Source organism: Megalobrama amblycephala, linkage group LG1 (genome assembly GCF_018812025.1).
Source record: "Megalobrama amblycephala isolate DHTTF-2021 linkage group LG1, ASM1881202v1, whole genome shotgun sequence".
NCBI lineage: Eukaryota > Metazoa > Chordata > Actinopteri > Cypriniformes > Xenocyprididae > Megalobrama > Megalobrama amblycephala.
The window spans coordinates 68,315,030-68,342,187 of NC_063044.1; the positions used below are offsets into that span (position 1 = coordinate 68,315,030).

Sequence of the window (27,158 nt, forward strand, 5' to 3'; positions counted from 1 at the left end):
GTGACGAGGCTCAGGAATGATGGCTATTTTGTGAACAGGCTTAAGTGTAGGAACTACAGGACAGGAAGGTTTATGTAGCATGGGGCTAGCCAACATCATAACTGGGCTTGCTAGACACTGTGATGGGCCAAGTTCCATGGCCACAAAAAAACATTTAGGGGAAGCATCATTAATTTTCCAGACAGTGAAAGGAGAACCAACCAACAACAGAGCATAATCCAAAAATTCCAGAAGTGACCCTCGAGGACCATCACAGACCAGTTTGTCTTTGTTTAATCCATGACAGAAGAAGTCGATGAGTGCAAAGTCGGGTAGGTTTGATAAATATGCAATGTAGAATTGTTGTAGTCCTCAAAGGTATGATTACCTTGGCGTAGGCTGACGAGTCAAACTGCTGGATCCATAGTGGCTGGAAATGCTTTTAAAAGCCGCTGGATCTTGGTGTGGCTGAGTATTCTGTAACAGATGGGACAGGACAATGGAGTTGGAGATCCACGTGCAGGCTATTAATAAGAGTGTAGTTGTACAGGCAGTAGGTCAAACACGAGCAAACAGTAACAAGAAGTCAAGGCAAGAGAGTATTCCAAACACAGGCTATGGTCAAGGCAGACAGCAAACGATCATCAAACTTATCTGCTTTTGAGGAGTCCCATGGTAGGGGCGGGGTGGAGTCTGGCCTATATAAGAGCAGGCCAGACTCAAACTAATTGCTTGTTTACCAAGTCGTAGTGATAGTGCAACTGCGGTGCCTCGAACGAACCTTCTATCACCTGTATATTGTGGATACTTACCTGTACATATCTTTTTTGCTTGGATTATTTCATCTTTATTTTGCTATTTGTTGTTTTTTGGGAACTTTGGGTTTATGTTTTCCTTTTTGTTTTCCTTTTTATATATATAGATATATATATATATATATAATATACAGGTGCTGGTCATTAGAATATCATCAAAAAGTTGATTTATTTCACTAATTCCATTCAAAAAGTGAAACTTGTATATTATATACATTCATTACACACAGACTGATATATTTCAAATGTTTATTTCTTTTAATTTTGATGATTATAACTGAAAACTAAGGAAAATCCCAAATTCAGTATCTCAGAAAATTAAAATATTACTTAAAGGTGGTACAGGGGATGTTTTCGTCGACTGAGTTTTTGAAATGAGCGCATGCGGAAGAACAATCCCCCTCCTTCACAGGTCATTTCAAGTGAACGCCTCTCAAAACTCGTGCACGAGTATCGGAATACGAGTGTTTACCACCGGCATTCGCTGTGTTATTAAGCCGGGCACACATTTTACGACTAGCTAAAACATTCTGACTATGCTCAACATACAGCGATAGTTTCCTGCTCCTGAAGCAGATTCATATACTTTCACATGGAATTGGAACACCGACTGTAATCGCAGACTGAACGCAACTGGCTCTGACTGGACGCGTTTGAGCGCGATCAGTCATAAGTATCAATTTACATTCATAATCGGCCTTACAATCATTAAGCCGCACACACACTTAGTGGATTCATTATGTCGGACTCACCGCAGGTAACTCATAATCTGCAGTTGTTACTCCTGTCTCCTGACAAAAACATTGCATGCAGCGCCTGTAGAGTGTGGAAAGTTACTAGAGTGCGCAGCTGCGCGTCTCTCTCAAGGAACGTCATGGCAGTAATTGACAAGCCAGAGGGCCAATCCACGCACGTCTCTCACAATGGCAGTGATTGACAAGCCAGATGGCCAATCGTTTACGCGATCATCGCGTAAACGATTGGCTGATGTTTTTAAGGCCCTACCTCGTGCACAGATGATGTATATTAATAATATTCCTTTCAGTGCACCTAATAAATAGTCTTTTATCAGTTAGTAAAGACAGTTTCAAGTAATATTGCAAAAATGTATAAAACAAAACATCCTCTTTACCACCTTTAAGACCAATACAAAGAAAGGATTTTTAGAAATCTTGGCCAACTGATAAGAATAAACATGAAAAGTATGAGCATGTACAGCACTCAATACTTTTGCCTGAATTACTGCAGCAATGCGGCGTGGCATGAGTATGAGCTCCGCAACCAAGCTCAACAGTTATCTGACATTAAACCTATGTGGCGCAAGATGAAAAGAGACAGTGATGAGCTTTACACCCACATTCTACCTGAGATCCTGTCTGCATTACTAGGGCTCAAGGCAGAGAACGGCACTTTGAAGCAGGAGATCCAGCAGATAGCTACAAGTTGAGAGACTTCTCATCAATCATTGAAGCCAGTTCCAGCCCCTCGCACTCATGTGCCATCGCCCGTCCATAGCCAGAGAATTTCTGCAGTGTATGAGGATGAGGTTCTGCCTGACCGATCCGTCCAATATGAGCAGCTGACAAAGCTTAGGACCAGCATAGACCAGCACTTGACCAGCATAAACCAGCTCAAACCAGCATACTAGCTTCAAAACCTACCTTACCAGCATATGCTGTTTTTTCAACAGTACAAAATGGATGTTTGAGCATTTATTTATTTGTTTTTGTTTCAAAATGTATTTAATTGAGGTAGCCTGTATATACATACACAAACATACCCACACACACACTCCAAATCATATTATACTATCCATCCTAAATAGTATGTGAGATTAAAATAAGTGTGTCCCAAAGCATAGTATGTTGAAAAGAGTATGCCAAAAGTCCCCGGATGGTCTACTATTTCCGGTAGATTTTTGAAGTGTGGATCCGTGCACACTATAAAGGCTAATATTGCTCACAACCCATTGCGCTTTGGACGAGGGCTCAGTTCAGAAATGAAAGCTCTAGCGTAAGTTCTGCCAGGAAGACTCAATGTTACGTCACCAATTAGTTTAGAGCTAACCAATCATTATCTTGCACTTGGAGTATATAAGATTGCTGACACATGTTTGAGTCCGCAGATGCTGACGAAAACCTTCACCTCTATCCTCCCCACCACCACCAGGATGGTCCCTGTCCATACTTCCCAGGGGGTGGGCTATGCCACTGCCTTCATCTTCAGGCAGGAAATGCAGAGTCCGCAACCCTTAAGGATCTGAGCTTCGGACGGGGCCTACGCCAAAGAACTTTCTTACAACATTTTGCTTGCTGATTGTTAATAAATATGGTTGTCATGTTATCTTACCTCCCCGAGTCTTTCTGGTAGAACTGCAAACACGAGTAAAAAGTGTTAAAAGACTACAAAACATGGCGGATATGCGCGATCGAAGCTGAGAGGTTTGAGTGTCTAATAAACAGTTCAACCTGATAGAAAATATTTATTTAATGTTATCCGTGTTATTTTTCATCTGCAAATACCAATGTGGACTTTTATAAATATCCAAATGGCCATTAACTTTAAAATGCATCATTATGCATTAATATGAGGACAGTTCTCCACATGAAAGACCCGCGACGGCAGATCAACGTGCTGCATTTCTCTCCGATACGGTAGGAATTAGCTAAATGAAATGTGGAGTATGTAAGATGATTGACAGGCCAGTTTACGGTGACAGGATGCGACAGAGAGAAAAGACGCAATTGTATGATGTGATAGTATGTCCCAAAGCTTGTCTACTCTTTGGCTACACACTCAAAAGTAAGTACTTTTTGTTCACAGAAAGAGTACATACTTTTGGGGCGTAATATAAGTAGGCGAATTGGGCGCAGCATGAGAGTCTGGCTTAAGCGGCTCTCATCTTTGGAGACGTTGGTCACAAAGTTCATCGTAGTGTTTCAGAGTTCGGGGTGTGACGGCTGTTGGGTGAGAAATCAGCTGCAGCTCGTGGATGAAGATGGTCAGTGACTGTTAGATGGAAAATCAGCCCCGCGTTAGATGGGACAAAGCAGCTGCGGCTCTTAGATATCAAAAGTCAACCATGGTAAAAGTATCAGTTCTCAACTTCCACCCAGCTGTTTGGGCAGCATAGTTTTAAAGGAGAAAGTTCGCTCCATCCTCCGACATTGCTATACGGAGCTTAGACACGCCCTGTCTATTGTCCATTGATTGCATCATGAGATATCCGTCGAACATTCCTGTTTTATTAGTAACTTTATAAAGTTTCCTAATATCTCCCTGATACCGAATTTCAATGTTTCATGCACACAGAATTAAAGAGAAAAAGAAATCCTGTAATTCGAACTCAAACATGACACACTTCTTACACATACAGTACAGTCCAAAAGTTTGGAACCACTAAGATTTTTTATGTTTTTAAAAGAAGTTTCGTCTGCTCACAAGGCTACATTTATTTAATTAAAAATACAGTAAAAAACAGTAATATTGTGAAATATTATTACAATTTAAAATAACTGTTTTCTATTTGAATATATTTCACAAAGTAATTTATTCCTGTGATGGCAAAGATGAATTTTCAGCATCATTACTCCAGTCTTCAGAGTCACATGATCCTTCAGAAATCATTCTAATATGCTGATCTGCTGCTCAAGAAACATTGAAATTAGTGTTTCCTGTTCCATCCGTTTATACAAGAGGGTTTTGTGAAAGAATCAATAGATTTAATGTGATCAGACCCCACGTGATAGGTTTTGATTAGTTTACTCCGGATGAGCTGAGAAGTCTTCAAGACAGAGTCTTTGTTAAAAGAAGTTGCGTCATCATTCTGTTAAAGCTGGGGGTCTTGGGGTCAGGATATGGATCTTTGGTCAAATGAAGCTTTGTTTGGTCATGTTCATTGTTGATAAAGTCATTTGGTAAGTTCTGTCGAACGATGCCCTACATGTGTTTATTTAACTGTGCGGTGGTGCCAGATACTCTTTAATCAGTAATCACAAATAATTTATAACATTAACAAGATGACCCGTTGAATTCATTTTGGGAGCGATGGTATTTTTAGTAAAATGCCTGTATATAAGATAAATATTGGCTCTGTCATATATGTGTCATATATGTGAATCAACTTACTTTTGTATTTTCAATTTGAAAAAATAACATTAATAACATTAACTGCATTTTGAAAAAAAAGTGTCACGAATTTATTGCATTTTGGGAAAAAATAATACGTTTTTATAATAAACCTTTTAAAATCAAAATGTAGATTTGAATTTTTAATGTTTTTACAACCAAAAAGATGCTATGTGAAAGTTTAAAAACAGAAAATAGTGGTTTTCATCTTGCCACTTGCTTGGTAAAGAAAACACCATTTTACTCAAATTAATCAAAATGGAGTTATTGCATTTTGGAAACAAACTCTACATATTTAGATTATATGTGTTTGCACACATGGTATCAGGAAGCAACATATACCCACATGACATGAGGTGACGGAGGTGCCTAAATCAAGTTACCCTCCCACTTCTGCTAGTTTTACTGAGATGTCTAGTCCTGTGCGAATTGGCCATTAATGCTACAGACGTCCTGAGGTAAAATTACATTACTCCACCTCCCTATATAAAACTGATCCCGTCCGAACAGGGCTTATGACTGCTAATGTCTTCAGATCTGCTGTAAATTGACAATAAAGCTCATTTCATTGGTGTCAACAGACTAAAGCCCTATTCGGACGGGATTAGTTTTACATGGGGATGTGGAGTTATGCAATTTTACCTCAGGATGTCTGTAATATTAAATGGCCAATAGAGTGCCTCAGGGATGACGTGTTTTTGTAGGCCAACCCAGAAGTTAGCGGCGCACGGGTTCCCTCGATCGAAAGCCTATTCATTTTTCCCATTGACTTTTGGAAATCGCAAAAAATAAGCTCTGTGTTTAACAAAGGTTATGACACTTACACGTTTTGTCTATCAAGATAATCTTTACAAGTTAACACAACATTTATTGATTTTGAAGCCTAAATAAAGTTGTCAGATACAAAAAGCTAACAGTAGGCCATTTTAGCACTTTGTTAGCAACCGCCGTTTTGAAGACACAGTAAAGGTTTTAAAAAATCACAAGCGGGTTATAACTGGTGTGTTTTATGTCATAGATCAAAACGTGAAAATATTTAGAAAATATTTAGGCTTTGTTAATCACAGACCTTATTTCAGGGGATTTAGCAAAAACCCATTAAAAAAAACCCGTAGACTTGAGGGCGATGGAACCGGAAGCCCTAAAATGCTAACTCGCTTCCAGGTTTTGCCTACAAAAACACGTCATCCCTGAGGCACTCTATTTGCACGGGACAAGACATCTCAGTAAAACTAGCAGAAGTGGGAGGGATAACTCGATTTACGCACCGCCGTCACCTCCCTGTCGTCATGTGGGTGTAGGGCATTGCTCGACAGAACCTACCAATGACTTTATCAATGAACAACATGATTGAACAAAGCTTCATTTTGGTCCAAAAGATCCATTTCCTGACAGGAACGCCTAGCCTTAACCGGAGTGATGACGTGACTTCTTTTAACAAAGGACTCTGTCTAAAGGACTTCTTAGCTCATCAGCAATAAACTAATCAGAACCCATCACGTGATCTGATCACATTAAATCTATTGATTCTCTCACAAAACCCTCTTGTATTATCGGACGGAACAGGAAAAGACCCATCAACGGATTTAAAGACGAATCTGTCCTATCAATACCTCCCTTGTGTGACCGTCCATCGTGACCCGGTCACTCGTGACTCCGGTCAAAGTTTAAACTATGCTTAAGGACTCAATCTTGAATCTCGAAAGGGACAATTGTCGATTACTTAAAGTATTAACTATATACAGAATAATACATGCCATGATGTAATTACTAACATGTCTATTCAATGTATTCAATATGTGGGTTTTCTTCAAATGCATTATTGTAATCATTGTTTTAATTAGGTCAGTCTAGTAATATGTGTGTAAGAAGTGTGCCATGTTTGAGTTCTAAATGCAGAATTTATAATTCTGTGTAATTCTGTGTGAATGAAACATTGAAATTCAGTATCAGGAAAATATTAAGAAACTTTATAAAGTTGTTAATAAAACAGGAGAATGTTCTGCAGATATCACGCGATGTGATCAATAGACAATAGACGAGGCGTGTCTAATCTCCGTAGCAACGTCTCATTGGAGGATCGCTCCTTAAAACTATGCTGTCCGAACAAGCTAATGTCAGAAACTGGAAGTCCGAAGTCAGTCAGAAATCGGTCAGAAGCCGGTAGCCGAAACACCGCTACTTTGACCACGGCGGAAAAGTCGCATGGGTCATTGATAACTGATTGACCGGGGCTGATTTTCCATCGAACACCCGACTTCAACCACGAGCTGCGCCGCTGATCATTCGACAGCCGTCACATCCAGACTCCAAAACACTTCGTGAAATATCTGACCAAGTCTCCAAGAAGAGAGCCGCTCAAGCCAGACGCTCAGCCAGCAGCATCCTTCAAAGCTTCCGCGCAACCCACAGGGCTTTCCCGAGAGACGTCACCTGAAAGACAGCCAATCCAGACGGGATTCCGCTGTACACGAGTCACGGAACAACCCGATTACCTCAGCTGTCACAGCAAACGCAGGTACAAGCAAACTTCTCTCTCTCTTGCTGGAAACTGGTGAAACTCCTTTAAACCTAAAGAATCAAGCCAAAGCTCTGCTTTTGTGATTTTCCTCAGGTTATGAGTTAAGTTAGCACTGAACTTGGGACTTTTCATAACTCATCAACTCCGCGAATGTATGTGTGCATGTATGTATGTGTGTGTGTGTGTGTGTTTAGCCTTAGTTTCCTGTAATCATTAGAAGTAGTCAATAAATCTTGTTTTGATTTTCACATATACGAGTTTCTTGTGCTGTGTATCAAATTACTGTCTTAAACTCAAAGATCAAGTTACCTCTTGCTTATAATATAATAATTACAATAATAACAATAATCATAATAAAATATTGTTACTGTTGGCCGCAGAATAATATTTTATCCAGAATTGGTAAAATACTCTAACCTCAATTTTCGCTGGACGAATAATTGATGAAGTGTTAAATATTAATTCTGAATCATTACAGTGAATCATTTACAGTTGATTCAATTCTTATTCCCTGTAACAATTAAATTGAGCTAATAAATAGGCTAAGTCCTTACATGGGTTATGTTGCTTTTTCATACCATGTGCGCAAACACATATAATGTAAATATATAAACTATATATATAACAGTTAGGTCCGGTCAAATGACTTATTAATTAAATTCTGATTGGAATATGATGGTAATAGGCACTTAGCTAAAGATAAATTAGTTTTGTGCCTCTGACAAGTGCTTCTGATCTTCTTTTGCTCTGAATGATATGTGGAAATACTTGAGGTTTGCAACAGACTTGTCCCACCACCTACAACACAAATAAATGTTCTTCAAGTGCTTCCATGCTTGAAAAATGCGCAGAAAACTGAAACAGGAAATGACGGAATTTTACCGTACATATTTACAGCAGGTCTATTCGGACGGGATTAGTATTACCTGAGGTAATTTTTCCGGACCTTTTTACAGAAGGTAAAAGTCGCCGTAATCTTTACTGACATTGTCTGTAATGATTACCAAGATGGCACATTCGGACAGGACTAAATCACAGAGAAGCTCTGGTAATAATTACTTTACCCCACCTCCCATGTAAAACTAATCCTGTCCGAAAAGGGCTAAGAGTGTTTGTTGGTTAAAAGTGCATTTATTTCTGTATGCTTTCAACTGTTTTCTTAACATTATTTATAATTGCAATAAGTGACATTGCATTACTTGTATTCTTTTCTCTAGTGCTTGATATATGTCTTTATTTAAATGAAGAATCAGTTTGTTAGGATTAGCAATAAAAATAATATGAACTTATATCAATTTATAATGAACAGATGCCAATAGAGTGCCTCAGGGATGACGTGTTTTTGTAGGCCAACCCAGAAGTTAGCAGCGCACGGGTTCCCTCGATCGAAAGCCTATTCATTTTTCCCATTGACTTTTGGAAAATCGCAAAAAATAAGCTCTGTGTTTAACAAAGGGTTATGACACTTACACGTTTTGTCTATCAAGATAATCTTTACAAGTTAACACAACATTTATTGATTTTGAAGCCTAAATAAAGTTGTCAGATACAAAAAGCTAACAGTAGGCCATTTTAGCACTTTGTTTGAAGCCGTTTTGACACAGTAAAGGTTTAAAAAATCACAAGCGGGTTATAACTGGTGTGTTTTATGTCATAGATCAAAACGTGAAAATATTTAGAAATATTTAGCTTTGTTAATCACAGACCTTATTTCAGGGGATTTAGCAAAAACCCATTAAAAAAACCCGTAGACTTGAGGGCGATGGAACCGGAAGCCCTAAAATGCTAACTTGCTTCCAGGTTTTGCCTACAAAAACACGTCATCCCTGAGGCACTCTATTTGCACGGGACAAGACATCTCAGTAAAACTAGCAGAAGTGGGAGGGATAACTCGATTTACGCACCGCCGTCACCTCCCTGTCGTCATGTGGGTTATGTTGCTTTTTCATACCATGTGCGCAAACACATATAATGTAAATATATAAACTATATATATAACAGTTAGGTCCGGTCAAATGACTTATTAATTAAATTCTGATTGGAATATGATGAATAATACATGTAATAGGCACTTAGCTAAAGATAAAATTAGTTTGTGCTAAATGCTTTATAATTCTGACTGTGTGAAGAAACATGCAGTTCAGGAAAATATTAAGAAACTTTATAAAGTTGTTAATAAAACTGTCTGCATCACGCGATTTCTAGCTAGACGAGGCGTGAATCTCCGTAGCAACGTCTCATTGAATGCTCCTTATATGTGGAAAATACTTGAGGTTTGCAACAGACTTGACCACGGCGGAAAAGTCCCACCACCTACAACACAAGCTGCGCCGCTGATAAATCACATCCAGTCCAAAACACTTCTGAAATCAAGTCTCCAAGCTCAAGCCAGACGCTCCATCCTTCAAAGCTTGAAAAGGGCTTTCCCGAGAACGTCACCTGAAAGACGCAGAAATTCCGCTGTACACGAGTGAAACATTACCTCAGGAAATGACGGAATTTTACCGTACATATTTACAGCAGGTCTATTCGGACGGGATTATTTTCACATATACGTTTCTTGTGCTGTGTATTACTGTCTTAAACTCAAAGATCAAGTTACCTCTTGTAATTTTTACAATAATAACAATAATCATAATAAAATATTGTTACTGTTGGCCGCAGAATAATATTTTATCCAGAATTGGTAAAATTACCTCAATTTTCGCTGGACGAATAATTGATGAAGTGTTAAAATTAATTCTGAATCATTTACAGTGAATCATTTACGTTGATTCATCTTTTCCCTGTACTTAAATTGACATAAATGTAAGTCTTACATGTATGTTGCTTTTTCATACCATGAAACACATTAATGTAAATATATAAACCAAGGTCCGGTCATGACTTATTAATTAAATTCTGATTGGAATATGATGGTAATAGGCACTTAGCTAAAGATAAAATTAGTTTTGTGCCTCTGACAAGTGCTTCTGACTTCTTTTGCTCTGAATGATATGTGGAAATACTTGAGGTTTGCAAAGACTTGTCCCACACCTACAACACAAATAAATGTTCTTCAGTGCTTCCATGCTTGAAAAATGCGCAGAAAACTGAAACAGGAAATGACGGAATTTTACCGTATATTTACAGCAGGTTATTCGGACGGGATTAGTATTACCTGAGGTAATTTTTCCGGACCTTTTTACAGAAGGTAAAAGTCGCCGTAATCTTTACTGACATTGTCTGTAATGATTACCAAGATGGCAATTCGGACAGGACTAAAATCACAGAGAAGCTCTGGTAATAATTACTTTACCCCACCTCCCCATGAAAACTAATCCTGTCCGAAAAGGGCTAAAGAGTGTTTGTTGGTTAAAAGTGCATTTATTTCTGTATGCTTTCAACTGTTTTCTTAACATTATTTATAATTGCAATAAGTGACATTGCATTACTTGTATTCTTTTCTCTAGTGCTTGATATATGTCTTTATTTAAATGAAGAATCAGTTTGTTAGGATTAGCAATAAAAATAATGTATGAACTTATATCAATTTATAATGAACAGACAGACATTCTAATGCTTAGAAGTGTCAATTATTATAAAAAACAAACACAAACTGATATATTTTTTTATTTTAGCAAATCAGCTCCTCCCATCACATTCACATCATCAGTGATGCTCCTCCCACACTGGGTTTCACCATGAACTAAGCTTGTAATATGTCATCAGTGAAGCTCCTCCCACTGTAATTCCCCATGCTGGGATATTCCCATCAGATGAGCATCAAAGCATCAGGAAGAGCTGAAATCTGCAAAGACTGAGTTTATTAAAGAGGACAGTGAGAACATGAGTGATCCAGAACCCTGCAGAATGAAACACACTGAAGATACTGAAGAACAAAGAGGTTGGTGTTTATTCTTCATTCATTCATGATGCTGAACAACATTCATGCTAGAAAGATTAAAACACTTCAGCACATTTAGAAAAACAGTTGAACTGAAATGAGTACAAATGTTTGTTTTCAACAAATGGTCAGTAAAGGGAGGTTTGAGAAACTTTCATATTAATTGTCAACATCAGTCAGACTAAATATTATTTTAACCTGCTGGAGAATGTTGGCGCACTAATTTGTTCTTTTAGTTCAAAGTTAGTTTTAATGTAAAAGATTGTAATTACCTCAAGCTCACAAAATGATAACTGCAAATCCATGTTTCTCTGCCTGCAGTCCAGCTGTTTCTGTGAATTGCAGTGATCCATTTGCTTCTTTTTTTCTGTATCTTTCGGCACTCTTTAAATATACACCTCAGGTTTTGTGTCAGAGCTATTTGTACAGTCCATCACAAAGCTCTTTCTCGTTTTGGATGTGTTTTGTGTGTTTTTCGCATCATTCACGCTGAAATCCAATGCTGCCGCTCAGTCTTTGTGCCACTCAAGAAGGGCATTTGATGCAATTTCAAAGAAGGTGAAGTGAGAAGTTTAAACAAAAAACAGTGTGAATAGAGAGTCGTCAGTAATTACAATAATGACAAAAGAATTATAATTAGAGCCATAACCAAGCCGGAGAGCTGTGAATGTGTGCAGGAGAGACTGAAACTGAGTTTGCACCACAAAACAATATTTTCAACATTTTAAATGTTTAAAAATAAAATCACATGACATGTTCTTAACATTTCATCTTCAGATTTGAAATATGGCTTTAGCTGCAGTGAAAAGGCTCATTTTATTCTCTTTTTTTTCATAAATTGTTTGCTTTCAAATGAGACCATATGCTTTTCATGTGAAGGGTTCATGACCAGAATCTGTTTTAGTTTGGCTGTGTCATATTAACAGATTAACATTACCAGGTTTTTAGACATTTTCAATATAGTTTAAAACATTATTATATTTTAGGAAGTAAATTAACTTTCCAGAATGACTGACAAGGTTGTAAGCACAACAACTGCACTTCTGCAAAATCCGATTTATACTTACTGATAAACTTGTAGTTATTATAAACCATTCATAGTTATATAAATTATTCTTTTTACAGTAATTTTGATAACAGGGTTGATGAATGCAATAAATGCTGTACTGTTTGTGTAAAACTATTAATGTACTAAAACACATCTAAATCAGTTCATGTATTATAAATATACAATATTATAAAGCAACAAGAATATTTTTGGAGCGCCAAGAAAACAAAATAACGATTTATTAAGTGATGGTCGATTTCAAAACACTGCTCCAGGAAGCTTTGGAGCATTGTGAATCTTGTGTCGAATCAGCAGTTCGGAGCTCCAAAGTCACGTGATTTCAGCAGTTCGGCGGTTTGTCATGTAATCTGAATCACGAATCAACTCTTCTGTTACCCATGCATTGCGAGAGTGGATGTCTGTTCATCACAGCTGATGTGCAACAAAATAATTCTTTACCAAAAATAAAGCGCAGATGATGAACAAACAAGGGAGCACAAAAAATGAATGTACAGTACACAAGAATAAATACAAAGTGTTTGTTGTTAGTTGTGTAAGGAGCAAAATTAACTCAAATTAAATAATTAATTTAACTTCCTCGTGTCTCCCCAACCATTTCCTCCTCCATACTCTTTTTTTCTTTTTCTTGTTTTTGCTGCAAATCAGGGCACAGGCAATTCGTATTGCAAGCCTCTTGCGGGCTACCGTTTTTAATGATAATAATAACTCCGGTCTTGCACGCGTGATATCGCGTTGTTTCCTTGTCCCATCTCGCATGTGTTTGGTTGTGAAACGTAGTTTGCGTGCCAGACAGAGTTGTCGGTGATTCTTCCTATTGTAAAGTCATGCAGTGTGAAACCTTCTATCGCCGATCCATCGTGCAGTTTGAACACAGCAGCGACTGAATGCTGGCCAAGAAAGTCATGCAGTGTGAAAAGAACAGTGACCCGACTACTTTGAAAATCGTGCAGTCTGAACTCGGCTTTAAGACTGGAATACACTACACGATTTTTGCCCCGATTTTCCCCCAGATTTACAGTCTGAACAAGTTGACGCTAGTTGACAAAAGTCAGAGCCAGTCTGCAGATTTGAGCTGACAGATTCCATGGAAAATCGCGTAGTATATCATGGTCATAGACTCTGATTTTTTAGCTTCAGATTTTGATTCCATCCAGTCAGAGGATATCAAATATGTTTGATATTTTGAGCCGATTTTAGAACACATATCAGTGTACTATATGTGTTGTTGCTAATAAATACAGTAGCCTACACGATACAGTCATACGCTGCCCAAGCAATGCAAATCAAGGGTGCAAAGTCACAAAGATCGAGAAAAAAATATATGAGACTACTGTACAAAATCGGGTAATAAGGAAAAACTTACCTCATTCAGCGCACGAAACACAAGCTTGGCGCTTGACGAGTAATCATGTTGAGACACTAAAATATACCGCTTACAGCCGCTAGATGGAGCCGCGCCTGTGAGATCGCACATGACATTCATGAATTAAATGAGAAAATGCAGAATCTCTTTGTGGCAGTTTCGTCACACAGTCGGGTCAATACAGCTCATGTTGCTCCCAGGTTGAAGCATGGCAGACGGACTGGAGCTGAAACTTAGATTCTTTGAGCTTGGATTTCTGGAATTATGTTTCGAAAGAATCATCTGAATTATTAATTTGTCTGGTTTGTCCATTGTTCCTACAGCTTGCAAACAGCACAGCAGCTCCAGACAATCAAAACCCAGTATTACTCACATGAGTAGCGGGATCAAAGCAGCCTCTGCATCTGTTTTCAGGCCTTCCCACTTAGCTCTCTCCAGAACTGAAAAGCTTTTCTAATATTAAAGGATTAGTCCACTTTTAAATAAAATTTTCCTGATAATTTACTTACCCCCATGTCATCCAAGATGTTCATGTCTTTCTTTCTTCAGTCGAAAAGAAATTAAGTTTTTTGATGAAAACATTCCAGGATTTTTCTCCTTATAGTGGACTTCAGTGGCGTCCAAACGGTTGAAGGTCAAAATTTCAGTTTCAGTGTAACTTCAAAGGGCTTTAAACGATACCAGACAAGGAATACGGGTCTTATCTAGTGAAATGATCTGTCATTTTCGAAAAAAAAAAAAATACAACTGTATATGCTTTATAAACACAAATGATCGACTTGCAAGGGCTTCAGCTTTCCGTATTCTTCAAAAGCTTACGCTGTATGTCCTACACCTTCCCTATTCTACTTTTGGAAAAAAAACGAAACTGCCGCTGTGTTCATTCTGTAAGTAGAATAGGGAAAGGTGTAGGACATGCAGTGTAAGCTTTTTGAAGAATACGGAAAGCGGAAGCATGTGCAAGTTGATCATTACCCTTATTCCTCGTCTGGTATCGTTTAAAGCCCTTTGAGCTGCACTGAAACTGTAATTTTGACCTTCAACCGTTTGGTGCCCATTGAAGTCCACTATAAGGAGAAAAATCCGGGAATGTTTTCATCAAAAACCTTAATTTCTTTTCGACTGAAGAAAGAAATACATGAATATCCTGGATGACAAGGGGGGTGAGTATCAGGAAAAGTTTATTTGAATGTGAAATAATCCTTTAATGCAGTTCTTGAAGCGCTTGCCCAGTCATAAATCTTCATTCCAGTGATATACTTTTGAGCTATTTTGTATTTTGTCTAATCATCTCTCTTTCTGTTTTTTTTTTTTTTTCAAATCTCCCTCTTACTCATTCTGTCTCCTCAAACAGTGTTTTTCAAAATCCACTTACTCCACCTTGAAGTTATCACTACAGAAACATGGGATTTGTCTATAATCTTTTATAATTTGTCTAAAATTCTTTTTTTTTTCCATTATAGATATGATTAAAGAGGAGGAGGAGAGTGAAGAACTGAGTGAAGTGGAGGAGAAACATCATGTCAAACCTGGAGAAAAACCTTTGAGTCGCTCAAAGTCTAAAAAAAACATTTTTAAAGAAAAGAAGAGCCAAGAAATCTACAACCTGCACTCAGTGTGGAAAGAGTTTCACAACCAAACAAAGTCTTGAACGTCACATGAGGATCCACACTGGAGAGAGACCGTTCACATGTGATCAGTGTGGGAAAGGTTTCACAAGCAGTTTTAATCTTAAGAGTCACATGAGGATCCACACTGGAGAAAGACCGTTCACATGCACTCCATGTGGAAAGAGTTTCACAACCAAACAGAGTCTTGAGATTCACATGAGGATCCACACTGGAGAGAAACCGTTCACATGTGATCAGTGTGGGAAAGGTTTCACAAGCAGTAGTAGACTGGTCACATGAATCCACACTGGTTTCAAAAAGTAGTCTTAAGAGTCACATGAGGATCCACACTGGAGTCACAATGTGAGAGATACAAACAGTGCATGACAGACCTGAATAAACACCTGACAGTTCATTTGAAGGAGAAGCCATATTCATGTTCTGTGTGTGGAAAGAGTTTTTCAGTGCTGGGAAGTTTAAAAGGACATCAGAAAATACACACTGATGTGAGAGAGTACATGTGCTTTGAGTGTGAGAAGACTTTTATTAGATGGAGTGATTTAAAACAGCACCAGAGGATTCACACTGGAGAAAAACCTTACAAGTGTTCACACTGTGACAAGAGATTCAGTCAGTTCATCATCTCTGAAAACACATGAGAGGATTCACACTGGAGAAAAACATTACAAGTGTTCACACTGTGACAAGAGATTCAGTTGCTCAGCATCTCTGAAAACACATGAGAGGATTCCACACTGGAGAAAACATTACAAGTGTTCACACTGTGACAAGAGATTCAGTTGCTCAGCATCTCTGAAAAGACATGAGAGGATCCACACTGGAGAGAAGCTGCACACACATGTCTAAGTTTATAGAAACTGGAAGAGAGAGCTACTCTCTGAGAAAAAGAAAATTAACCTTTTAATTTCTTTTAAAAATGATTATCTCCACGATACAGTTTAAGACAATTATCATACAACACTATACATGTTTGGTATCATTTGAAATGTCTCAGTGTGACTGGTAAAATGTCTCATTCCCACAGAGGTGAACCCAAAGGCAATAAAGGTTGTAAGAGTTTAGAGATATTATTTGGGTCCTCTGCCAATTGGTCTTTCATGCAAATTGTTCCCTTGTAACCCCACAGGTGTAAATACCCAAGTCTGGGACCTTGATTATTGCAAATTCCTATTATTTGCTCATGATTCCATTTGAAATAAGTTTCTGTCTTGGTCAGAGGTGTTGGAGAAGACTTGAGGTGTGATTCTGTGGCCAGATCAGCTCATAATGCTCAGTGTCCTCCAGACATTCATTATATATTTTCCAAATGTCAGGTATGCATCTTTTACTGTCATTTCTGAGCATTTGATGTTTTGTATTGATCGTTTTTTAATTGATATTGTATTTGGCATGACTAACAATAAATTGTTACATTTGCATTTATTCTGACTTATTTATACATTATTGAATCTAGTAGATTACATTGGATCCATTGTTACTGCAAATCAGTGTCATGTTATACATAGGCCCTTATGTATACAACTTCTCAGAAATGCTCTTAAGAATAGTCTTAAGCTTTGACTTAGCTGTTAAAAATGAACAGATAAAATGACTTGGCTGTTAAAAATCAACCTCTAAATCAGCCAATAGTGTGCCTGCAAAGCACAGCACACAACATCAATCATTTAATGTAATTATTTAAAAAATAATTTAAAAAGACACTGGAACATTTTAAATAGCTTTCCATTGAGTTTCTGTTATATGTCTACTCATTTACAATTGGAACAATGATGTGTCATGTGTTTCATAAACGTCTCCAACAACTCCAGGAAAGCCCATAGCTGTGTCCCAATTCAGGGCTACGCACTTCGAAGTGCATGAAAGGGGTGGGGTTTTGGAGTGGAGGGTTGCCAGGTCTGCGCAACAAAACCATCCCAAAAGTAGTGTAATCACAGCACAAGTGTAAAAGGATCCCAATCCCAGACGTGGCACCAATGAGCCGAGTGTCCTTACATGGCTAGCGGCTGTGTGACAGACAGCTGACAGTTAATGTTTGTGTGTGCATTTTAAAGTTTTATGACTTTCTATTGGGTTTTGACATGATTCACGATAGGACACTGGACCAAAATATGTATGGTTAAACTAAGTTTTATATCGTCTGCAACTAGTTAACCTTGTTTGTTTGTTTTTTATGTTAAATGAAACGTTAACTGTGAAAATACATTAATATTTATACATTTACTCTGTATTTAAGCTGTATTTAAGTCTAAATTCAAAGTATAGTTCTTCAGGATTTTATTCAACTTCACTCCATCTCAGAGACAAATATTGTTTTTATGAAAAACTGAGGTTTTTGGACATCACGGATATTACAGTTTGATTTAGATACTGGTGAAACCGGTGCATATCTTACATTTATTTGAATTCACACCTGAACTCCTGTTGTCACCGGCGCAATGAATTGTGGGATAGTGTAGACTGTGAAGTGTCTTGAGATGGGAGCTTCACTCCACTGGGAAACGGAGGGGGTGCACTTGAAGTCGCTCTCGAATTACGTCATCCCTCCTCGCGCCGCGGTGAATCGCACTTCAAAGTCCGCTTTCCCCCACTTTTCTCAAGAACAGAATACAGTGCGTAAAATGGGTACATTAAAATGTGTCGATATAAATATTATTTAAATGTCACTTTGCCAGTGAAACAGCCTAATTTACAGCTTATTTTTGTGATGTAAGTTAAAAAATGAAATGCATACGTTGTACATTGTATTTGTAATGTAATTTATTTGTAAATGAGCAGGAGTAATTTCTTTTACTATAATTTCTGTTCTACATTTTTTTACGCATGTTCACGTGTGTAAATAAAAGAATTGTTCTGTTCATTTTATTTCTTTTATGCAACTTATAATTTTACATGAAACATTAAACATATACAACATATACAATCATTTTTTCATCATGTAAATTAAATGTTTTTACATTAAAATACATTGTTCTATAGCTACATAAAGTACCTTTTACAACAGAACCTAAGGTTTAACATCAGAAAAACAACATAACATTTTCACTTAACAGTAGGCTACATAAAACAGAACAAAGCATATTTGTGTACATGTTCATTCAGCTGAGCAGGGAGACGCTGGTGGAGCTGCTGGACCTGGATGGGCTTCAGAGACTTGCAGGACTGATTCAATCGAAGACTGCCATAATATTTGAACATACAAACAGATCTATGGCCCATTCAGATTTTGTCTTGATTGTCATAGCTTTAAAATTCTTGCCTGTTACAAATACTCATGCATAGCAGGTAAATTTTAAGATATGTCAGTGTAAGTTTCTTTTAGTTAAAACAACTGAAACATGAATTTTACTCTGGGACTAAACATTTTCAATGTTTCTTTCATAAAGTGTTATATAGTGTATTTTCACCAATATGTAATATGTAAATAAAACTGTAATATCCATGATGTCCAAAGACTAAGTCAGTTTTTCATATAATACAATATTGGTCTCTGAGATGGAGTGCAGTTTAATAAAACCCCAAAGTACTGTACTTTAAATTTAGACTTAAATACAGAGTAAATGTATAAATATTAATGTATTTATTTTCAATTGGTTAACTTGCTAACGATATAAAACTAACATTACATAGTTTAACCATACATATTTTGGTCCAGTGTCATGTCGTGAAGCATGTCAAAACCCAATAGAAAGTCATAAAACTTTAAAATGCACACACAAACATTAACTGTCAGCTGTCTGTCACCCAGCCGCTAGCCATGTAAGGACACTCGGCTCATTGTTGCCACGTCTGAGATTGGGATACCTTTTACACTTGTGCTGTGATTACACTACTTTTGGGATGGTTTTGTTGTGCAGACCTGGCAACCCTCCTGTCCAAATCCCCACCCCTTTCATGCACTTCGAAGTGCGTAGCCCTGAATTGGGACACAGCTCATGTCACAGTCTCTGTCTGTCCTGGTCTCCACAAACTCCATTTCCCTTCATCCTCCCTGGCCCACGGCTGCACACACTTCCTCATTACCGCTCCTGATCTGCCAATCACACGCACCTGCTTCCCATCAGCACACAATCACCAGACTATTTAAGCACGCCACTCACCCCCCTCAGTTGTCTGGTCTCGTTGATTCATTCATGCATGAAAGACATTTCTATGTTTGTCTCCAGCGTACCTAAGGACCTTCTGTTTCCACTCCAGTGATCTCCCTGTATTCTCCGTGACCCTACGTCTATGTATGTCTACTTGCCTAGTTTCCATTCAACCTAGTTCATATCTCATCTGTTCACGTACCTACATCACTGTCATCTACCTTCTGTTTGTCAATAAACATCCATCTATGTTTACCTCTGTGTCTCCCGAGTATCTGTCCGTAGGCACATGTTCTCCTCCCATCTAATCCTGCCGACCCCAATAATACATCTCTGCTGTGGGGTCTCAAGCAGTATGGTCGTCCCTTGGAGAGGTATGTGGAGGAGTTTACTGAGCTCTCATCAGGTGGGCTGGCCAGATGCTCCCCTTAGTGCTTGTTTTCTGATGGGTCTGGATAAGGATACTATTCACTATAGCGAACCTGCCTGTTATTTCTCTCTAGTCAAGTCTATTAATCTTATTCTCTATTTAAATGGTTCTAATTTTGAAGTGGAAGAAATGAAAGTATCCTCCTCATCCAGCCCCATCAGAAACACACGTAGCCTGGTCAGCTCACTTCCCGCCGGTTCCCTCCACATACCCCTTCAATGAATCTGCCCATTCCTACCTGCCTGTATTTCCCTGAGAGCACGAAATGGGTTTCAAACAGCTGCTAAAGTCTGCCTTCCTTCCAGCTTACAGCTGCTAATAGGACTCCAGAGCATTGTCACAAAATGGCAGCCTTCCCAGAGCCTTGTCACATGATGGCCGCTTCTCCAGCCCCTGAATTTGCTCCAGTGTCTTCTCCAGCCCCTGAATCAGATCCTGAGTCTGTGTCAGCCCGTGACCAGAGTCAAATGATGGCTTTAGCCTGTGACCAGCGTCCAGAAATGGCTTTAGCATGCGACCAGCATCCAGGGATGACTTTAGCCCCTCAACCAGCGTCCAGGGATGGCTTTAGCCCGCGACTAGAGTCCAGAGATAGCTATAGCCTGCAACCGGAGTCCAGAGATGGCTTTAGCCTGCGGCCAGAGTCCAGTTATGGCTTAAGCCCCTCGACCAGATTCCAAAGATGGCTTTAGACCCTCAACCAGCATCCACGGATGGCTTTAGCCCCTCGACCAGCGTCCAAAGATGGATCCAGACTCCGCTCCAGTCCCCGAGTCAGCTCCAGAGCTGTTATAACACACCACTCTGCCTCTTTTCATTTTATTTTAAGAAACATACAAACAAACAAAAACATTAATAGCCTCAGGCAATGAGTGACTGATTATCTGCTGGTCGAGGGGTGATCTAAGATGGCGCCATTGTGTGTGGCTTGATCGATTCATCTTCGATACTGAACGCGATTTTGCGTGGCTTCTCCGTGAACTACGGCTCTGTCTATTAAAAGGCGCTCCATTTGAAAGCAGGTGATGGCGATTTAGAGGTAATCAGGGAACCGGCTTTACTGACGAAATGCGCGTGAGAATCGCATGCAATATATCGCCCAGCCCTACAGTCAGTAATACCTTAGAGCAGTGAAGGCACCCCAACACTCCGCTAGTTCTCCGCCTACGGACGTGAGCGCTCTAAAGCGGCACTAAAATAATCTTTTAAAACTTTCACCGAAGAGACTTAAAAACTGAAAGCACAAAGTCTGTCTTTAAATTTAATTTCGTTTTTTTTATTAATTGTATCTTAATTTTAATCGACGTTTCATCAACAAATTGTTTGGATTTAATAAGAAGTAGGCTAAATATAGGCTATTAGAAAATAGATAATCAGGACGGAGACGCTGGCGAACCTGGAGCTCGTCTCATAATGAACCGAAACTCAGCGTATGCCTATAAGGTAGCCTATTGCCTCACAGACCTGAGACATATAGATAGCTTGAAATGTCTACTTTTAGGCAGAACAATTCAAAACTAAAGAAAGCAGACTACGCTGCTAATGCAATTCGTATGAAATGAGCATTTCTCTCTGGCGCTGCCAAAAATTCATACATTTTAATGAACAAGCATATGCGTTGCATTTACATTTCTGTCCTACTCTGCCACTCTTCATTATGATATATTTGCAGCTGTTTCTATAGAAAAATGCTGTCACTCGCACAAGTGCGCCCAAATATTTTTTCCACGTTTGCACGCTGAAATATTTACTCGCATATGCGAGTGAAATGGGGCGCACTGTAGCATAATTATAAAAACTATAGGAAGATGAAATCAAAGTTATGGTATACAAATGTCATAATCATAAGATACAATGTATTTTTATGTGATAGAATTGCACGGTTTTAAAAAATTGTAACTGTGAGATGAAAATCCACATTATGCAATATATATAAATTAATTTATAAAATGTAATTAACTAATATATTTTACTAGTCCTGTAGTGTACACTGTCATGTTAAAAAGTACACAATCATACATTTACCTCTCCTTTATATACACAGAGAGGAGTGTGAAACTAAGGGAGGTGGAACGAGCAGTCGGCGTCTGCAAGAAGATTGTGGCTGATTGAAGATTGTCCACCCTTGCCGCCTCATCAGCTAATCACAGAAACCCCTACGAGGTGGGGCTCTATGCAAGCAATGGTTGAAAGGGTGATCGAGCAGGAGAAAGCTCTCTCACAAGTTCTCCGTGCCGACAAAAAAACACGTCACCTGGTCCCAACTTGGCAGGATATGGACGTTCTGGAATCCATGAACAAGGCACTGAGTCCTCTCAAGGAGTTTACAGATGCCTTGTCTGGGGAGCTTTACCCAAGTGTTTCCTACTTGAAACCCGTCCTCCATCTGTTCAACAACCAGATACTCAAGCATCAGGATGGTGACACTGAGCTCACCACGACTATAAAAGAGGGCATACTAAAATACTTAAATGAAAAGTATGATGACCAGACAACCCAGGACCTGCTTGACATTGCTTCTCTTGTCGACCCTCGATTCAAAACAACATACATCAAACAAGAGAGGGTGGATTACATCAAAACAAGAGCTGCTGCAGAGCTACAGAAGCTGGTGGCTGAACAAACAGAGGCAGTCCCTCTATCAGCTCCATCAGTCACTGCCGTAGGTCAGGATGAGCAAGAGGAGGTTCCTGCTAAGAAGAAAAAGAAGAGTTTGAGCAGCTACTTTAAAACATCAGCAAAGCCAAGCCAAGTGGCTCCACTTTCAAACAGAGAGTCAATTGAAAAGGAGCTAAGCCTCTATCTCCTAATGGAAGCAGGTTCAGACACAGAACCACTGGAATGGTGGAAGAGAAATGAGGTACATTTTCCTCTAGTGGCCAAGCTTGCGAGGAAATATTTATGTATCCCTGCCACAAGTTCCCCATCAGAGCGGGCTTTCAGTGCAAGTGGGAACATTGTGTCATGCCAGAGGTCAGCACTGAAACCAGCAAGAGTTGACCAGCTTGTATTCCTTGCACTCAACCTGTAGAACCTTAGATTTGGCAAATCTTTATGTTCTCATACCCATCCTACTTGAAGTTCTTTGGTTTACCTCTTAAATATTCTAATCATTGTGCAGCTACACTTTAAACTTAAAGGCTCCGTGTGTAGTATTTTGTAACCAACATTTATTTTAGGGGCTAGGACTGTAGGCCTGTATTATTTTTGTTTGCTGTTACCATTCAAAGTTGAAAGGGTTTTTTTTCACTTGTTGGATTTTGTAAAATTATTTTGAGGCTGATTTTTGTGGCTGCTGCACTTTAAATTTAAAAGGCTCCGTGTGTAGTATTTTATAACCAACATTTATTTTTAGGGGCTAGGACTGTAGGCCTGTATTATTTTTGTTTGCTGCTACCATTCAAACTTGAAAGGTTTTTTTTTCACTTGTTGGATTTTGTAAAAAATATATTGAGGCTGACTTTGTGGCTGTTGCACTTTAAACTTTGAAGTTTACGTTTGGTATTTTTGCCCTGCACCATGCTCTTTAAACCTCAGAGGTTTTCAGTTTGTTACTTTTTTATATCCAATAGGAATAGACAGGCCATTATCAATATTTGTGGTTGCTTTCTATTGCCTGCTCTTTAAGAATACTACTTGGAAACATCTTTACACCTACATGATGCTGCAAGAGAAGTCTGGGTGGTGTTACTGTTAAAAGTTGGCTGCTATATGTTGAAATATTTTAATGGCAGGTGTTAACATTACCAACAGTCTTGCTTGAAAAAAAGGTTCTAAATAAAATAGAAATTTAGTCCATACTACCTTTATTTGTTTTGTATATCATTTCAAACTGCATTTCCACATTGCAATTTTGTATAGACTATTCATAAACTGAATTAACAGAAAAATTGCTATATCGTTATGTATATCGTTATCGGGATATCAAATGAGCTATATCGGGATATGAAATTTTGGCCATATCGCCCAGCCCTAATGGTGGACATGAAACTTTGCCCCTTCTCCTGGCGAGGCTCTCGGCTCACCTTTGGCGTGCCCAGGCTCCATCTTCTCGGCGTGAGCGCCGACGAAAGCGCACCCGCCACCGGGGAAAACGCAGCGGCCGGCTGGTGAGGTTGAAGGCCCGTCTTGCATGTTGTTCTACGCCTTTTTGGACTCAGTTTGGAGTTGTGCCTAGCCTCGTTATTCCTCGACGCTCGCTGGACCCTGTCGACGCCTGGATGATACCTGTCGTCGGTCCAGAAGAGGTGTTCCAGCCCCGCGGCCCCTGCTCTCCTCGTCCCCGCTGGCGCGGAGTGAATCACAGCAACTTGCAGTCTCTGTGTCGGGTTTCACAAACATTCAGCGCTGCGGACCCGCCGGTTCCTGCCAGGTTTGGGCTGGTAAGTGCTAGATCTCTATCAAATAAGACTTTTGTAATAAAGGATTTTTCATGTCCGAGGATTGGATTTCCTCTGTGTAACTGAGACATTGCTGAGTGATCGTGAGTCTAGCGCTTTCACTGAATTTTTACACCATGATTGCTGCTACTTTAACTCCCCGCGAAAATCTGGCCGAGGAGGAGGAATAGCGGCTGTATATAAGAGGCATTATAAATGTAAGCAGATATTGCTGTCATCTGCTTTCAGCAGCTTTGAACTGAGTTTATTTGAGATAGGTCACTCTCACACAGTGGTCTATCGGCCCCCCAAGTACAATAAGGACTTTTTAAATGATTTTTCTGATTTTTTGGCTGAAATCATGCCTAAATATGATCGTGTTCTTATTGTTGGGGATTTTAATGTTTATGTGTGTTGTCCTGATAAGCCAATGGCAAAGGGTTTTTTTAAACCTCATTGATTCTTTTAATCTTGTGCAATCTGTGTCTGGACCCACACAAGAACATGGACACACACTTGATCTTGTTTTACCATATGGTTTGCCTGTTCTTATTCTAGAGATATGTGACGCAGTGTTTTCTGACCATATGCCTGTATTATTTGAGACTGCTCTTGCCTGTCATACAGTTAAATCTTGCGCTGCTGCACGGCGCTGTCGCATGATTAACCCTTCCACTGCTGTTCAGTTCTCGGCTGCTTTCAGTCAGAACTCCTGAGTCTGTACTGCATACAGATGAGCTTAGCTCATGGTTTCATTCCACCTGCCAAACTGTTTTAGACACTGTGGCTCCATCAAAATCCAGGCAGCCTAAAACTAAATCTGAGCCCTGGCTAAATGACATGACTCATGCTGCCAGACGTGAGTGCCGTAGAGCTGAGCGCAAGTGGAAGAAGGACAAACTGCAGGTGTCTCTTCAAATGTTAAGGGATTGCTGGTGTCATTACCAGGAAACTGTGAAAGATGCTAAAAGAAAACATTTCTCAGATATTATTCTGGCAAATTGCAAATTGGGCTTCTTGGCACCCTATATTAAACCTAGTATCACAAACCTAGGAGTTAAAGTGGACCCTGAGCTTAAATTTAACAGTCAGATCGAAGCTGTTGTCAAATCAAGCTTCTTTCATTTGAGGCAGCTGTCAAGACAACATTTTGAAACTGTAATCCACGCCTTTGTAACCACACGGCTGGACTACTGTAATTCACTATATGTGAGGGTTAGTGGGTCCTCCATCACCCGTCTCCAGATGATACAAAATGCAGCAGCACGTCTTTTAACGGGCACACGTAAACATGAGCACATTTTAGCTTCATTACACTGGCTGCTTATTTAATTTAGGATCCATTTTAAATTTCTGTTATTTGCTTTTAAATCACTAAATGGTCTTGCCCCGCCATACCTCTCTGAGCTTCTACACTCTCATAAACCCGTCTCCTCTCTCAGATCAGATGATCAGCTGCTCCTGGCTGTGCCTAAAACTAAGCGTAAGCTGAGAGGGGACGTGCCTTTGCTGTGTCTGCCCCTAAACTATGGAATGATCTGCCTTTGCATGTTAAGCAGGCCTCTTCTTTATCTGTTTTTAAAACCCTTCTTAAAACCCATATTTCTCTTTGCCTTTTGACACCTAGTAAGATGTCAACTTTATTTACTTGATTTAATTTGTTACTTTGAATGCTTTTATTGTGTGGTTATTAAATTGTACATATGTTTATTTTTTCTGTACAGCACTTTGGTCAACTTTGGTTGGTTGTAAAGTTCTTAACAAATAAAGTTGGTATGGTATGGTATGGTATGGTCTGCATATATTAATAACAAAATTAAAATTTTAACAACTCTGCCTTTTCATTTACATTCTCTTTTTCATTTCATTCCAAAATATTATACATATTAATATTTGTGCATACTCTGATTATCTTCACTGCAATAAAATTAAATACAACATAAAACACAACCCTGTCTCTTTTTGTTGAATGTCAGTTTTAATGAATCAATAGCCATTATAAAAAGGTATAAGGAATATACAACTTATTGGCTCTCCGAACTAACACTTGGCACTGGTTCAAGTGTACTCAGACAGTAAAAGCTAAAAAGGATACTGTTCAGATTTGCGTCCTTGGTAGTTAGGACTTGACAAGTTCGACTCAGGAGAACGAACTTCCGTGAACCGGAGGACGCAAGTCCGGTGATTCTGCAAATGGCACAGCAGCGTACTTGATAACATCACTCAGCTCGTTCTGGCTTCTCCAGATATCGTTTTATGTATATTTTAGGCAACAATAAAACGAAATGTGTTAAAAAAACACCACTCTGCCTCTTTTCGTTTTATTTAAAAACAAAAGAAAAACAAAAAAAACATTAATAGCCTCAAATGTGGTTCAGGCAACGCATTCATTTATCTTCAACATCTGCATAGTATAGTAGACTATTTATAACAAATATATTAATATACATTAAACAACCCTGCCTCTTTTCGTTTATATTTCAAAATATTAAACATATTAATATTAATAATATATTAATATATGTGCATACTCTGATTATCTTCAATGTAATAAAATTAAATACAACCAAACCCAAACCTGTCTCTTTTTGTTAAATGTCAGTTTTAAATGATCAACAATAGCCATTATAAGTATAAAAGGTATAAGAATATACAATAAGAAATAAAGCAAACAATTCAAACGTACAAAATCAGCACTTTAGAAGGCTACAACAGTAAAGTTAAATATAAAGTTATTAAATGTTACTTTGTCCTCAGCCAAAACGATTTGCCACTGAATAAATTATAGATTCATGAGACCAAAGATCACCCGTTATATACAAAAGACAAATTGTGTCATGTTTAACCACTACAGAGACATCAGAACCAGTGG

The 27,158-nt window shown here is 38.8% G+C and overlaps 1 protein-coding gene across 1 annotated transcript in view; it reads left to right on the top strand.

Annotated features, from left to right (window-relative positions):
* The first annotated feature begins 22,089 nt into the window (after positions 1–22,089).
* The window catches only part of LOC125275438 (zinc finger protein 160-like), a 39,702-nt gene continuing 34,633 nt past the window's right edge, over positions 22,090–27,158 (top strand). The window contains exons 1-2 of the mRNA XM_048202414.1: positions 22,090–22,767; positions 24,068–24,289. Coding sequence (XP_048058371.1) covers positions 22,090–22,767; positions 24,068–24,289 — 900 coding nt within the window. The remainder of the gene's footprint in view (positions 22,768–24,067; positions 24,290–27,158) is intronic.